At 45.8% G+C, this 14849-nt stretch overlaps 1 protein-coding gene across 4 annotated transcripts in view; it reads right to left on the bottom strand.

Annotated features, from left to right (window-relative positions):
* Positions 1 to 813: 813 nt before the first annotated feature.
* Cflar (CASP8 and FADD like apoptosis regulator) overlaps positions 814 to 14849 on the bottom strand; it is a 50370-nt gene continuing 36334 nt past the window's right edge. For all 4 annotated transcript variants that reach the window (XM_052749532.1, XM_052749529.1, XM_052749528.1 and 1 more), the window contains 2 exons: positions 6625 to 7132; positions 814 to 5497 (listed from right to left, as the gene is read on the bottom strand). In XM_052749532.1, the coding sequence (XP_052605492.1) occupies positions 5359 to 5497; positions 6625 to 7132 (647 nt within the window). In that variant the 3' untranslated portion in view covers positions 814 to 5358. The remainder of the gene's footprint in view (positions 5498 to 6624; positions 7133 to 14849) is intronic.

The raw sequence follows: 14849 nt of genomic DNA, 5'->3' as shown, positions 1-14849 counted from the left end.
GTTCCAGGAAAGGCGCAAAGCTACACGAAGAAACCCTGTCTCGAAAAACCAAAAAAAAAAAAAAAAAAAAAGAATAGATTTTAGGAAAGAAAGATCGAGGCTGAAGATGGGCTCATGTGGTAGAGTACTTGCCGGTCTTAAACTAGCCAGGTGGTGCAAGCTGTCTGTAATCACCGCACACGGGAAGTGGGGGCAGCAGAGTCAGGAAAAAACGAGGAAAAAAAAAAAACAACAACCGAAAATCCAAATGAGAACTGCTCTGTAAAGCTTGCTTAACCCACGAGGTTCATTGAGGCAAATGTAAACATTATACACAAAAAGTTTCCCAGAGTTCAAATATCCAAAATGACTCTTCAGTCCTGTGATTAAAGAAAAACAACATATATATGGGAGAGAGAGAGAGAGCTTTTTTTTAATTTTATTTTTATATGCATTGGTGTTTGGCCTGCATGTCTTGTGAGGGAGTCAGATCCACTGGAACTTGAATTATACACAGTTGTGAGCTGCCATGTGGTTGCTGGGAATTGAACCTGGGTCTTCTGGAAGAGCAGCCATGCTCTTAACCACCAAGCCATCTCTCCAGTTTTTGGTTTTTTTTTTTAAATAATTCTTTTTTTCAACATCCCAACCACAGTTTCCCCTCCCTCCTCTCTCCCATTCCCTCCCCCACCTCCTCTCCACCCACCCCTTAATCCACTCCTCCTCTGTTTCTGTCCAGAAAGGGGCAGACCTCCCATGGATATCAACAAAGCATGGCATATCAAGTTGCAGTAAGACTAAGCACCTCCCCTGGTATTAAGGATGGGCAAGGCAACCCAGTATAGGTTTTTATTTTGTTTTGTTTTGTTTATCCCTTTGCTTAAATAGTGAAAAAGTGTGAATGGCATTAATATCATATAAAAACATGCAGATATGGCCCTATAAATGAAGAGAAGACAAAAAAGATATTATGTCATACATGTGCTCTGTTGATAAATATTAAAGACATCAGACATTCTTTTTAAAAAAAAAAGGTTTTTTTTTAATGTGATTTAGAGATTTCTTAAAATGAAAACAGTGTGATAATGCCTGGAATCCCAGCACTCAGGAAGCAGAGACATATCATAAATCCCAGATCTGAGCTACATGTAAAAGAAAAACGATCCCCCCCAAAATAAAAAACACATTATAGTCAAAATCTGCTATCCCCCCAGTATGATGTACATCAAGACAATATAAAGCCACAGCAATCAAGACAGTACATCAGTGAATAAATAGAACACAAATAAGTCTACAAATAGAACCTGCAAATAAAATCAACTGACCTTTGAAAAGGACCAAAGCAATTCAATAAGAGGATTCTTTTTCAGTACATAGTACAGAATGAACCAGTAAGCATGAAAAAATCGGCATATCAATCTTACACCTTTTACGAAATTAATTCAAAATTTATCACAGATGCACAAAATGCAAAAATATTACAATTTCTAGATGATAACATAGGAAAAATGACCTTTAGCTTGGTTGTATTTTCTGTGTTTTTCACTTTAGCCTTAGTTAGACTCTTCAGACAAGGGCAAAAAGCAGCCACATTCTTCACCAAAATATCACAAGAACAATTTCTAGACAACACACTAAAATTCTCTGAAACTTCTTGATCTAGCCCCAGGCAGTGCAAGTCACCCTCAGCACCACTGTCTTCCATGCTCCTACTAGTATGCCCATTAAGCAGTACTTAAAGCATTTCACTGCTTTCCTAACCCAAAGTACCAAAGCCCAAATTCCTCCAAACAAAAACATGGTCAGGACTATCACAGTAATACTCCAGTCTCTGGTACCAACTTGTCTTAGTTGGGTTTCCATTGCTGGGAAGAGACACCATGACCACAGCAACTCTTATAAAGGGAAACACTTCATTGGGGTGGCTGGCTTACAGTTCACAAGTTCAGTCCATTATCGTCACGGTGGGGAGCGTGGTGGTGTGCAGGCAGACACGGTGCTGGCTACACCTTGATCAGAAGTCAACAGGAAGTAGACTGAGTGTCACACTGAGGGAAACTTGAGCAAAAGAGACCTAAAAGCCCACCCCCACAGTGATGCACTTATCCAACAAGGCCACACCTCCTTCACAAAGGCCACAGCTCCTAATAGTGCCACTCCCTTTGAGAGCTATTTTCTTTCAAACCACCACAGACAGATACTGATGAACATTTAGAAAACAGAAACAAGAGACGTTATCTGTCACGGTCCTGCCATTTCTATTCCATTTTACAAGGCTTCTTTCTGACCTATGTTTCTGGTTTTACCCAAAAGAGAGTTACTGTAAACATACTAGATAAACTATTTCATGTTTTAAATGCCTCTTTCATGTAATATTAGCAATGAGCCCTTGTTATATGAACACTGTTCAGGTAACAACACTCTGTAGAGCCCATGTGTCACAGGGCCGTGACATGACTCTCCTTACAGCTTAAGCTCATACCCTAGTGTAGGGTGATTCTAGGCAAGCTGCTGATATTACTGTGCCTCATCATCCTCATCTATAAAATGGGAAGAAATAACAATGAAGACCATAACTACTGTATTACTTCCTTTTTTATTGCTGTGATAAAACACCAGGACCGGGATGGAGAAATGGCTCAGAGGTTAAGAGCACTGGCTGCTCTCCCAGAGGTCCTGAGTTCAATTCCCAGCAACCATATGGTGGTTTACAACCATCCATAATGAGATCTTGTGCCCTCTTCTGGCCTGCAGGCATACATACAGGCAGGATACTGTACATAATAAATAAATAAGTAAATCTTTTTTTTTTTTAAAGAATACTCCTATACACATTTAGGACATTTTATTCAAGCTGGGTATTCATTGTCTTCTATACATCATTACCTTTTAGTATGTCTAAAATATTTCAGTGGGAACCATACTCAGTGAAAAACAAGAAACCTAATGTTGTGTACAAAAGTGCCATAGAAGGAATCAAAGACCCCATTATTAAATTAAGGAAAACATCTCATATGACAGTTACCTAAAAGGAAAAGCTGGGGGCCTTCAAGGCTCTCCACACTTGGACCCTTTCCCCCTCCTAGCTCACCACCCATTGCTACTTACATCTGCTCCAGCTAAAAGTGACACCCAAGGTTTCTAAACATACTTCCTGTCTGTTCCTTCTCTTGGTTTATTTCCTCTTCTCTGTCTCAACCTGCCAAACCCCACCAACGTTTCAAAGTTTGATTCAGTCCTTCCAAAACAGCCCCTTCCAAAACAGTGCCGTCGAGTGGTGCCATCAATGTTAAAAGAACACAGCTCAGAAACGGTGGTAAAGAACCTCACACTTCACCCCTGTGAGGCGTTCTCTCTCCCTCCCTCATCTGCCCGGGCCCTCCACCACCTCCCTGCTCCCTCAACTTTGTGTTCTTCTCTCTCTCAAAAGAAAGAAAGAAAGAAAGAAAGAAAGAAAGAAAGAAAGAAAGAAAGAAAGAAAGAAAGAAAGAAAGAAAGAAAGAAAGAAAGAAAGAAAGACAAAAAAAAGCAACACACACACACACACACACACACACACAAAATGGAGTCTATTTTGTGTTGACCTATACCCTTTCTCAGTGCTGGGGTTTTGTCTGGTTTGAATCTGTGTAGATCCTGTGCCTGCTGCCCCAATCTCTGAGAGAGAGTTCATGTGCCTCAGTGCTGTTCTGCCTGGAAGATGCTGGAGGAGGGGGGGATTACTAGTGATTACTGTTCTCTCTCTCTCTCTCTCTCTCTCTCTCTCTCCTTTTTCTTTTTTTTTCTTTCTTTCTTTTTTTTGTGTGTGTGTTTGGTTTTTGGATTTTCAAGACAGGGTTTCTCTGTGTATTCTTGATTCTGTCCTAGAACTCACTCTGTAGACCAGGCTGGCCTGGAACTCAGAGATCTGCCTGCCTCTGCCTCCCAGGTGCTGGGATTAAAAGTATATGCTACCATGGCCTGCTTGATTACTAATCTTAAATTAGATTATGGCCTCAATTGGATTATTAGCTGTCTCAACACATTTTATAGCAGCTAAAAAAATTAGACTATGTTATAATTTGTCTCCTCTCCGCCACCGCCTCCCCTCCCCCCTCTACACACACCGTAGTTACTACATAGTCAGACTGGGAATTTGTGATCCTCTGACCCCACTCGGCCTAGTCCTGGTATGACAGGACTTTTTCTACAATTCCAAGCTTGTTTCAATGGTGTTCAATAAATAAATAGATTTACTCTGCTTTTGTCACAAACAAGTTAACTATATGAAATTATAGACAAGCTAAATCATTACTGTGGTAACCATTTTTCTGTCTACATGTGTTCCAGTGACGGGAGCCATAAGCCTAAGCAACCCTTGACATACATACTGCCATATTTGGGCTTCTCTTTTCTTAGCTCTAGGCCTTGCTTAAGTCTCCAGAGCACCAGAACCTCTTCTCAGGTATCAGGTGAATGAGCTGCAGTTAGGCAATTAGGCAGTTAGACAGGAGTAGATAGGTAACTCTCAGATCAACATTTCCTGCTGGCCGAACAGCCCAGAATTAAGTCCTTTCCTGCTTGCACCCCCCTTTGCCCCTGCCTATATATGCCTCAAGAAAAAAATAAAATAAAATTTTGGAGCTTGATCAGACGTCCTGTCTTGCTCTCATTCTTTGTGTCTCTTGTCCCTCTCATTCACCAGCCCTCCCTTTAGGTCCCCGTTGAAGACCCCGCTGGCCGGGGCATTCCAGAGCCTTGGGTTATACACTTTAAACATACATAATAAAATCTGCTTTTGAAAAAATAACATACATGTGAAGCTAGCTCACAAACATTCAAGACAAATGTGCAAGTACAAGAGCAACAATGCCAGAAACCCCGGGTTCATGAAGCCATAGATACTTCTAATAACTTAATTAGCCAATAAATTAACAAATGACTAGATGCAGACACTCCAGACATAGAAACAATTTACCCAATCAGATGACGAACTCAGGTAATTCTCCTCCTTAAGTTACATTCAAGTGTCATAGTTCAAATCTTGAACCATAGACTATCACCCTTACAATAATTTAGCATATCTCGGTAGATAAACCCAAGAAGCAATGGGATTATATCTTACCATTCATTCATTCTCCACACTGTGTGGAAACATCTGACACAGGAACTTAAGGAGGAGAGGTTTACTTTGCCTCCTAGCGGGGAGGCATGGTGGCGGGAGTGGCGTGGTCCATAGCAGCAGGGGTTATGGCTGTTGCCTGTTTACAGGAGAATCAGGAAGCAGGGCTTACCCTAGAACCAGAGCAAGTGTGACCTTCCCAAGCAATCAAGAGGCTTGTCAGCTCCAAGCCACCCTGGCCTACATACACCCCAAGAACCCGGAAGGCTTCTTGGTTGTCATGTAGAAGACAAAATGAGTTTCTTTCTCAGAGTGTGCTGCAGGCTCAGATAATATTTCTCCTTAGAAGAGACTCTGCTGTTCCAGGCATAGACTTTGTCCATGAGTTCAACATGGAGATCCACGAGTGGGCGTTTCCTACAGGAAAAGAGAAAAGTACATTGGAATGCCATGCAAATGCCAAAGAGGAGACAGACTGTCACTGGGGTGAGATGAGCCAGCGGATATGAGCATTCTTTGAAACCTATCCTTTTTAAACGATCTGAAAGTTGCTTAGTAAACAATCCAAACAAGTTGGCAGCACTCTGGCCCCAGAGTCCCCTTCTACAGAGACAGCTGAATTTTACTGCGAACACACCAGCTAGGTGATAAGCCACCTGGATCACAAATGCAGAGACAGGAGGACTGTAAAAGGCCAGTGCCACCCCTGGTCCCTGGAGCATCTCCTTTGGAATGCTGCATCGCTCCCGGCATGCACACCTTAAGCTGAGCCACCACTAAGGAGACAGGGGAGAGAAAGCTGGAGAGGCACCTGAGCTCCTCAGAATACAAGCATCTGAGTAGTGGCTCAGAAACCTTATTACTAATTGTAATTAGGGGGCAAATAAAAAAGGCCAATTAATCTTATACTTGAAGAGCATCCTGGCTTCATTCAATTAACTAGAAGCCAGGATAGTAATGGACCCTTTAGAGAAATACCCCTCCTAATAAACATCAAAAATATTTACAGTCGTGCCTTTATCTGTGGAAGCCAAGACCCTCAGTTGAAGCATTTCTGAAAGCAGGCCAGCATTGACCCCTACAGTGCATATACTGTGTTTTTTCTATAATACACACCTATGGTAAAGCTTAAGTCATGTTAGCAGAGTATAAGAAATACATGCAGCCGAGCCATGGTGGTGCACGCCTTTAATCCCAGCACTCGGGAGGCAGAGGCAGGTAGATCTCTGAGTTAGAGGCCAGCCTGGTCTACAGAGTGAGTTCCAGGATGCCTAGAGCTGTTACACAGAGAAACCCTGTCTTGAAAAACCAAAAAAAAAAGAAAGAAAAAAGAAATACATTCAAACTTCAAGCTGAATAATGCTAAGTATTGATAAGCTGAGTCTATAGCACATCCCAAAGCAACCCTAGTGGGGGAAGGGACAGTCTCTTTCCTGCAGAAGGCCAGGAGACAGAGCATGGTGGCCATCTCCGTTTTGGCAGCAGGGCGATAAACGCATGGTCAAGGATCAAGGTGGAGCTCACGGACTGTAGTTAGTGCTCACCTCTCTTGCTTCAGCTGCTGGGAGAGGTTCCACAGGTACACGGAGGAGGAGCTAGAGGGCTGCTCCAGCTGGGACACATCCGCTGTGCACAGGCTCCAGAAGATGTCAGCTTCCCTGTGAGTCAGGCAGGAATCAGGATGCAGGGCCTTGGAGTCCAAGTCTTTTATTGCTGGCCCGTCGACCTCCAGGCTGCTGTCTTCCGACTGGCCGCCTAACTCCTCATAGTTCTGAATAAAGAAGAGCTTTGGTTTCCCTACTAGAGAAGGGCACATGTCCCCCATGAACATCCTCTTGACACAATCCAAGGAGAATCCCGAGTGAGCCTGGTCCACACCCATCATGCTTTGGGAGCCTCCTCGGCTCACTAGGACACATACAAAGCTGTCATAGTCTTTGTGTGTAGGTAGAAGGGCAAATCGGTGAAGAATCTGGCTTATATCATCCGCACTGGGAAACAAGAAAGCCTTGACATGATAGCCCAGGGAAGTGAAGGTCTCTTGTAGATATTCTGGAGAGAACAAACAGAAAACAGCACTGAAGGGAGAGGAACCTCGGAGACGCTGGATATGACTCCCAGCATGGGCTTATCTCCATATGCATCCGTGTCTGGGTGATGATCCTCTGAGGCCTCCCAATTCAGAAATAAGGAAACATGAAATGTGTGACTTTTGTGTCCCAGGCTTCTCTCAAAGGCACATTCCCTGCTACCCCGCTGTCTCTGCCCACAGACAACGGCAGATTTGACAGGACCCAGATGCAACCCACCCAAGGCAATCGAACCAAGAAAGAACAGAACTGGTGTCTTGTCAACCAAAACAAATGGAAGGTTCTTCAAAAGGTCAAGCCTTCAGTTGGCCCCAGCTGACTCTAGACACCTCATCAGAGACCCAAAGCCAGAACAGCCTATCTACGCTGTTCCTAAAGTCCCAACCACAGACACTGAGAGATATAATCAAATGAATAGTGTGCTTAAGCCACTTAATTAGAGAGTGACTTATATGCATTATTAGATAAATAATGCACCAAGTAAGTCTTTTGCCCTCTCCTATTAGTAAGAAGAAGGGATAATTATCTTTATTAACTGTAGTTATATTCTACACACTTTTTTGTTTTGGTTTTGGTTTTTTTGAGACAGGGTTTCTCCATGTAGTTTTGGTGCCTGTCCTGGAACTCCCTTTGCAGACCAGGCTGGCCTCAAACTCACAGAGATCTGCCTGCCTCTGCCTCCCGAGTGCTGGGATTAAAGGCGTGCGCCACCGCCACCCGGCGCTATTCTACATACTTTTATCCTCTCCTAAAAATGAATTATAGTCTCCAACACTGAAGAGATATAAAGTGCAGACATCATTAAGTTCACGATCAGCAAGCATCTTATTAAGGAAATGGGGGTCTGATCCACAGGTTGCTGATAACCTATTGGGTACCCCTCTTCCCCTTAAAAGATCTGGGTGATAGACTAACAGGAGCCACACTGACCCACCCTAGCCACCTCCCTGGGGTGTAAGCAAGGTTTAAAGCCCAGAACTAAACCCAGGTGGGGTCCCGGACAGGAAAACAAGAGCAGCTACGTTAGGACTGTAACCACCTGGCAGGAATGAAGACATCCTGGAGACATATGTTGCCCCTCCCCATGGACAGACTGTCGAAACGACCGACCCCAAGGAATTAGAATTACCCCGGAACCTTGTGCTGGGAGAAGGAACAGGCCGAAGCTTAGTGACCCACCAGATAGATCTGCAGGAGAGACTGGAGCGGAGCCACGAGGGTGGGCGGGACCAGACCTGGACCAGGACGGCTTAGTTATGCATACTTCCTGCCTTCTTATTTAAACCTAAACTTCATGTCAGGACCCTGAAGATGGATTGGAGGGTCACCGAACCTGCTTGCTCTTCTCCCCAATGTGGCCACACTGAATAAACATCCTTTTTCCACTTTTCACTAGTCATTGCGTTCTTAACTGGCGACCGAACGCAGCTTGTCAGCGCTGCCAGGGCTGGCGTCTCCCGGGTAACAGGGCGACAGTCCCCTGGCTATCTCATTCCAAAAGGCTCCTTTCTCTTGCTATGGCGTGGTCTCTCCTCTAGGGGGCAGGAGTAAACAGGGAAATGCAGGTTCCAAAACTCTCCTGCTCACTTTTCATGTACTGGCTGGCTTTAAGTCTCTTCACTGATCAAGTCTTTCCTCATTAAAGCCTTGACAGGAAGCTCAGCGGGGCTTCCTCTCCAAGCTGGTGTGCACGAATAGGGCAAAGGCTGCTCTGTGCCTCCCAGCGCCTTCACCCTCCTGAGGTTCAGCGGTAGCGTCCTGTCTCCCCGCAGTCGCAGGCAGCAGCATGGTGCAGGACGAAAAAGAGAACACACCGCAAGATCTGAGTTTAAATCCGGGCTCCCTACCTTCTTAGGGTCTCAGCCTCCTCAAAGGGGAGAAGAGTAGGACAAGCACCTAAGATCTAAAGCAGAAAATCCTTCCCCAACACGAGAAGGGAAAGGCAAAGGTCCCAAATGCCACAGACACCACCAGGAAGACTCCCCCAGATCTGTATGGGACCCGGAACGAAACAGAGCAGCCCTCTGATATGCTCCTGGTAAGGGGAAGTCACCCAGCAGATGCAGCCTGAGGTCATCACGGCTGACATTTCCCACCAGCACCGCATTTCCTTATTAGATGGCGTAAGGATGGGTAAGGTGGGTAAGGATGCCAGCTGGAGTAGCACACACCCCAACATTCCTTCCCTTCTTGGGCCAGCAAGCACAAGCATGTAGCCCAGTCTGATTTACAGGCTCTCAGGGGTGGGGACCTTGCAACTTAGAGTAAACCAGAGCCTCCAGGTACTCATCTATGAAGTAGGATTAATATGAACACCTAAACAAGAAGGTGGAGCCCAGCAGGGCTTCTGTAAAGATGCTTAAAAAACCGCATTTATTCAAGTGTAGGCGATTAACTTTAAAGGAGATGACGCAGTCACATTAACCCCTGTATCAGGGACCCTGCTACGCATCTCTTCCTAAGTGCCACATCTTATGACCCAGATGGTGGTTCCCCTACTCTAAACTAAAACAGTCTTGGGGCAGACAGACTCTGTGTCCCACATATGATTTAGCTGCTGCATTAGCTGGTTTTGTGTGTCAATTTGACACAAGCTAGAGTCATCAGAGGAAGGAGTCTCAGTTGAGGAAATGCCTCAGTGAGATCCAGCTGTAAGACATTTTCTCATTTAGAGATCAATGGGGGAGGGTCTAGCCCATAGTGGGTGGTGCCATCCCTGGGCTGCTGGTCCTGGGTTCTATAAGGCTGAGCAAGCCATGGGGAAGCAAGCCAGTAAGCAGCTCCCCTCCATGGCCTCTGCATCAGCTCCTGCCTCCAGGTTCCTGCCCTGACTTCCTCCAATGAAGGACTATGATCTGGGAGTGTAAGCCAAATAAACCCTTTCCTCCCCAACTTGCTTTTGGTCATGGTGTTTCATCGAAGTGATAGTAACCCTAACTAAGACAGCTGCCATACCCTAGCTTACAAATAGAGGAAGAAGCAGTGGGGTGTCAGGCTTGGAAAAATAAAACCTGAGCAAAATGCAGAAGCTCCACTTCTCCTTCTCCCCACCCTGGAAACCCCACTTCCCACCCAGGCACAGCTTGTTAAGTTCCAACTGCTTCTTAGAAACACTTCTAGAAGCCACGAAATGTCCCCGGCCTATGCAGTAACTACCCGCAGGGCGAGGGACCCTAAAGCTAACTCAGTAAAACACCAGGACTTCATTCACTTAAAATGCATTTGAGGGGCTGGAGAAATGGTAGTTAAGAACACTGGGTGCTCCTTTAGAGGGCCTGGGTTCGATTCCCAGCATCCATATGGTGGCTCACAACTGTCCGTAAGTCCAGTTTCAGGAGCTCCATGGCACAGGCACACACATGGTGCACATGTACATGCATGCAGGCAAAATACCCATACACATAAAAGAAAATAAATAAAGAAATCTTTTTTAAAAAAAAAAGAATTCATTTGAGTTAAATAGGCAGAGTCATCTTGATGCTTTCTAGATAAATATATGGAATAATTAAGGAGAGACCCTTCACTGCTCTATTTACAATCAGTTACGGAGTGCCCTCCATAAGCCAAGACGAGGTGGGCAGGGCACCCTGGGAGGAAAAGGGAGTTCTCCATCAAACTGTATAGGAGAGGCAAGGGAGACGAGGCCAAGATGGATTTCTGAGTGTGTACACAAATGGAGGTCACAGGTCAGCCTTGGGTGCCAGCCTTCCATCCCGCCTGGGAAGCTCTCTCTGCTGCTCTGTCACTGTGTATCTATCAGGCTAGCCGGCCCATGAGCTTCCAGAAAATCTCTCATGGATTACAGCCACTTGCCCTACATGTTGGCATTTATTTGGGATCTAGGGATTCGAACTCAGGCCTTCACATTTGTAAGCACGCGCCTTTACCCATGGGCAATCTAATCCTAAAATTGCTTCTTTATTTATTTTTTTTTTTTTGGCTTGAGGACAGTCAATTTTTATTAGAGTTTAAAAGGGAAGTTATCAACTCGGCAGCTACTAGGAGGAAGGGGAGAATTGGGAAGAGAAGGAGAAATGTCATGCCACTCAAGCCAACATGGAGGGCAGACATGTGGCAGGCGAGCAGCCACATGGTTTGAAGTAGGGCTTCTTTATAGGAAGCTATGTATAGCCCTGCGCTGGGCGGGGAAGTCACTGCCTCCCCGAACTTCTGGTTGACTCAGTTCCCCTTATTACCCTCCCAGAAGCTATGACAAGGGACACAGGTCAAGCACGCGACTCAGTTGCTGTCTTTCAAGGACTGTACGACCTTGTTGGAGAAGAAAGATACGTGTGGGTCTCCGGGCAAATTGACACAAAAGGGCAGTGTGGTCTTAGGCACTGGAGCAGACATTGTGGGAGAAGGTGTAAGTTAAGCCAGAGCCAGGAAAGTCCCTTTACCCGTGCCCCTGACAAGGTGACAAGGCACAGTTAGGGGCCACAAGTGGGTGGGAGTAGGGCCATGTGGCATATATCCAACTTTGCATTTGCTCACCTGGGCCAGCCAAGGCTTCACTGTTCCAGCTCATTCTTGAGGCTATAAACTACCTTTTAAGACTGTTTAGTAAGCAAAGGTGGCCACTGGTGATTCTTTCCAGACTACCTTGTATCAGGAGACAATAATCTCAATGCTACACAAGCCACAACAGGTGTCTGGGGTGCCCAGCTGAGAATACTCTGCTGTTCACACCCGTAACTCCTCATCCATAATTCCAGCACTTCAAACATGCAAAGACCTTACATTCCTTTCTGCCAACCCATTTTCTGGTAAAGCCTTTCACCAGCTGAAAAGTTCTATCCCATATCATGTGGCTATCAAGTGAAATGTAAATGTACTTATCAAAGGGGCTCCCCTGAACCCTGGTACATGTACCACATTATCTTTTTAAACTCTAAAATATGGGGGCCTCCAGCAAGGGCCTATAGACCTATCCTTCTTAAGTACATCTGGACTTAGAGACTTAAAGGGAAATTCCATTAATAATGTTAAGCTTCTATGCAAATATCTGCTTGGGCCCAGAGGATAGAAATGCCCAGAAGACACAAAGTCCCTCATCACACACTCCTGCTCCGAGGAAGAAGTCATCCACAGTACACTGATCCCCTGAGACCAGGAGGGGCTGAAAGGGCTTGTCTACTGCTCCTCTGAACAAAGCGTCCCTCTACCATTTTGGATGTCACCTGCCCCTTGTCCCCATGAGCAGAGGTCACAGTGAGTGCTCCACTTCCCCTTGCAGGAATGTCCCTATTATACAAATGTTACTACAAGAAAATGACGTCCATTCAAGGTTCTGCCGGTTCCATTAAAAGAAAAAAAAAAAACCACAAAAGGAGGCACGGAGCAGCCCCTAGCCTGCCACTGCCAAGATGGGAAGTTTCTTCACAGAACACCACAGAAGAAACTGCAGTGTCTGCTAGAAAACGTGTCTGCGTCAGTTAAAGCATGACAAAAATATCAGGAGCAGCAGAGGAAAAACTATTTCCTCTTCAAAATCTGCAAATGCTGCCTTTATACAGGAACCCCCAAGATAGCCAAGGCTTAAAGCAGGCCCTGTGTCCACCTGCCAGTGATTCGAGACAGTGGCTCCCACACGCCTAGGAAGATCAAGGCTAGCACACAGCTCGCCGACCAAGACCCAACCTTGGCTAGGTTGCTGGCATGGTTGCCTGAACACCTCAGACATGTGCTTGAACTCTACCAAGGACAAAATGAGACCGAAATCCATCAGCACTGCTACCCACCGCAAGAAGAGGTCATGGACTATAAGGATCCTTTTCCAAAATAATTTACCAAAAATAACCTTGTCTCTTCTCACTGGCCCTGAGACCAGACTCCACCTCAAATGTGCTCCATGAGGGGCCAAGCATGTGCTCTGTTTGTAAGACATCTTTAATAAGCATTTACCAGACAAAGAAAATAATATGCCTATAAATATTTAGGGGATTTGTATAGTCTTTAGTTAAAGTCTGATTTTTTGGGGTGCGGGGGTAGGCTAAAAGGAGGAAAAAAGTCCATGAGACTCTATTAAACTTAAACATCAAAGGACTGGTTTCAAAACACATGTTATAAGGAGAGTCTACTCCATCACCAGCGTCCCTTCAGGAACTACTCTAGCACCCCTTCAGGAACTACTCCATCACCCCTTCAGGAACTACTCCATCATCCATTCAGGAACTACTCCATCACCATCACCATCACCCCTTCAGGAACTACTCCATCACTCCTTCAGGAACTACTCCATCACCCCTTCAGGAACTACTCCATCACTCCTTCAGGAACTACTCCATCACCCCTTCAGGAACTATTCCATCACTGCACCGCTTCAGGAACTACTCCATCATCCCTTCAGGAACTACTCCATCATCCCTTCAGGAACTACTCCATCACCCCTTCAGGAACTACTCCATCACCCCTTCAGGAACTACTCCATCACCCCTTCAGAAACTACTCCATCACCCTTTCAGGAACTAGTCCATCACTGCACCGCTTCAGGAACTAGTCTACCACCGGCATCCCTTCAGTAAATATTTACTGAGCACCTGTGTGTCTGGCACTTGTTTAGCTGCTGGTGACACACAGTAAACACACAGATAAGTTCTCCATCTCCCCTTGCAGAACTTCCACCAATGCAAGTGACTAAAAGTCGGTTTCAGAATCCTAGTTCCATGGTGTACGACCACCCATGCAAAGCAATTAGCAAAGTACCTGCCACACGGTAGATTCTATTAAATGATGCCCTCTGACCATCAGCCTATCTGAAGAAACTGCTGGTTTCTTCAGAGCCTTTTTTTTCAGCTGGCAATTATCTTGTCTGCTTGCTTGTTATCTAACCCCTGCACATTGGCCAAATGTTAAACATTAACCAGTTGGCAAAATTATCTAGACAGAGGAGATCCCACATAACAACCCCAGATGAAGGGCTCTAGTGCTGAAGAGATGGGAAAGAAGCAGTGAAGAGTCTTTGCACGAAGCAGGATCCCAGAGTCCTCAGGGAAAAGTCCCAGGAGAGTGTGAGCATAGAGCTGGAGGTGCAGAGCTGGATGTGGACGAAGGATTGTCCTTACTGTCCTTCCACTGGATGATTAATGCCCTCCTGCTGCTCCGAGCCTCACAAAGGGATCTGGGACCTCTCCACTGGCAAAGCTAGATCATCTTGTTTCTTACCTGCTGATCGGCCAGCTGAGCTGGGAGGTTTCGTAAGTGACCTCCAGTACAGTGATTTGTTTTACTCTTAGAGGCAAAGAGCATATGAGTCAGAAGAACCCTGATTCTCCTGGGGTGGAGGGGAGGGGGGGAGGGGGAGGGGGAGGGGGAGGGGTGCTGAGCAGTTAAAGCACCCTTTACAGTAGGGCTCGGCCCGCTCCAGTCCCACATGCCCTTCAAGACATTGACCTTGGAAGGATGACACTGAGGATTTGCTGCCTGGAGCTCCATTCTGTGTGCGCATGTGTGCATGAGAGTGAGTGAATGTGTGTGTGCTTGTGCGATTGTATGTGTGTCCAGATACAGATGTGCACATGTGTTGAGGCCAGAGGTCAACATCAAGTGTCTCCACCTTACTTTTTGATTTTTCCACTTGAAATTTGTCCCCTCTAAAGTACGTGCCTCCATCCACTGCGGCACCGCATGTGGGGACACACCCCACTTGCCCTGGAACCCAGTGTTGTCCTCAGGCCCTC

This window comes from Peromyscus californicus, unplaced genomic scaffold (genome assembly GCF_007827085.1).
Source record: "Peromyscus californicus insignis strain IS unplaced genomic scaffold, ASM782708v3 Scaffold_21__1_contigs__length_65335640, whole genome shotgun sequence".
Classification (NCBI taxonomy): Eukaryota; Metazoa; Chordata; class Mammalia; order Rodentia; family Cricetidae; genus Peromyscus; species Peromyscus californicus.
The sequence above is the reverse complement of the archived record's forward strand: the minus strand, read 5'-3'. Positions and strand labels throughout refer to the sequence as shown.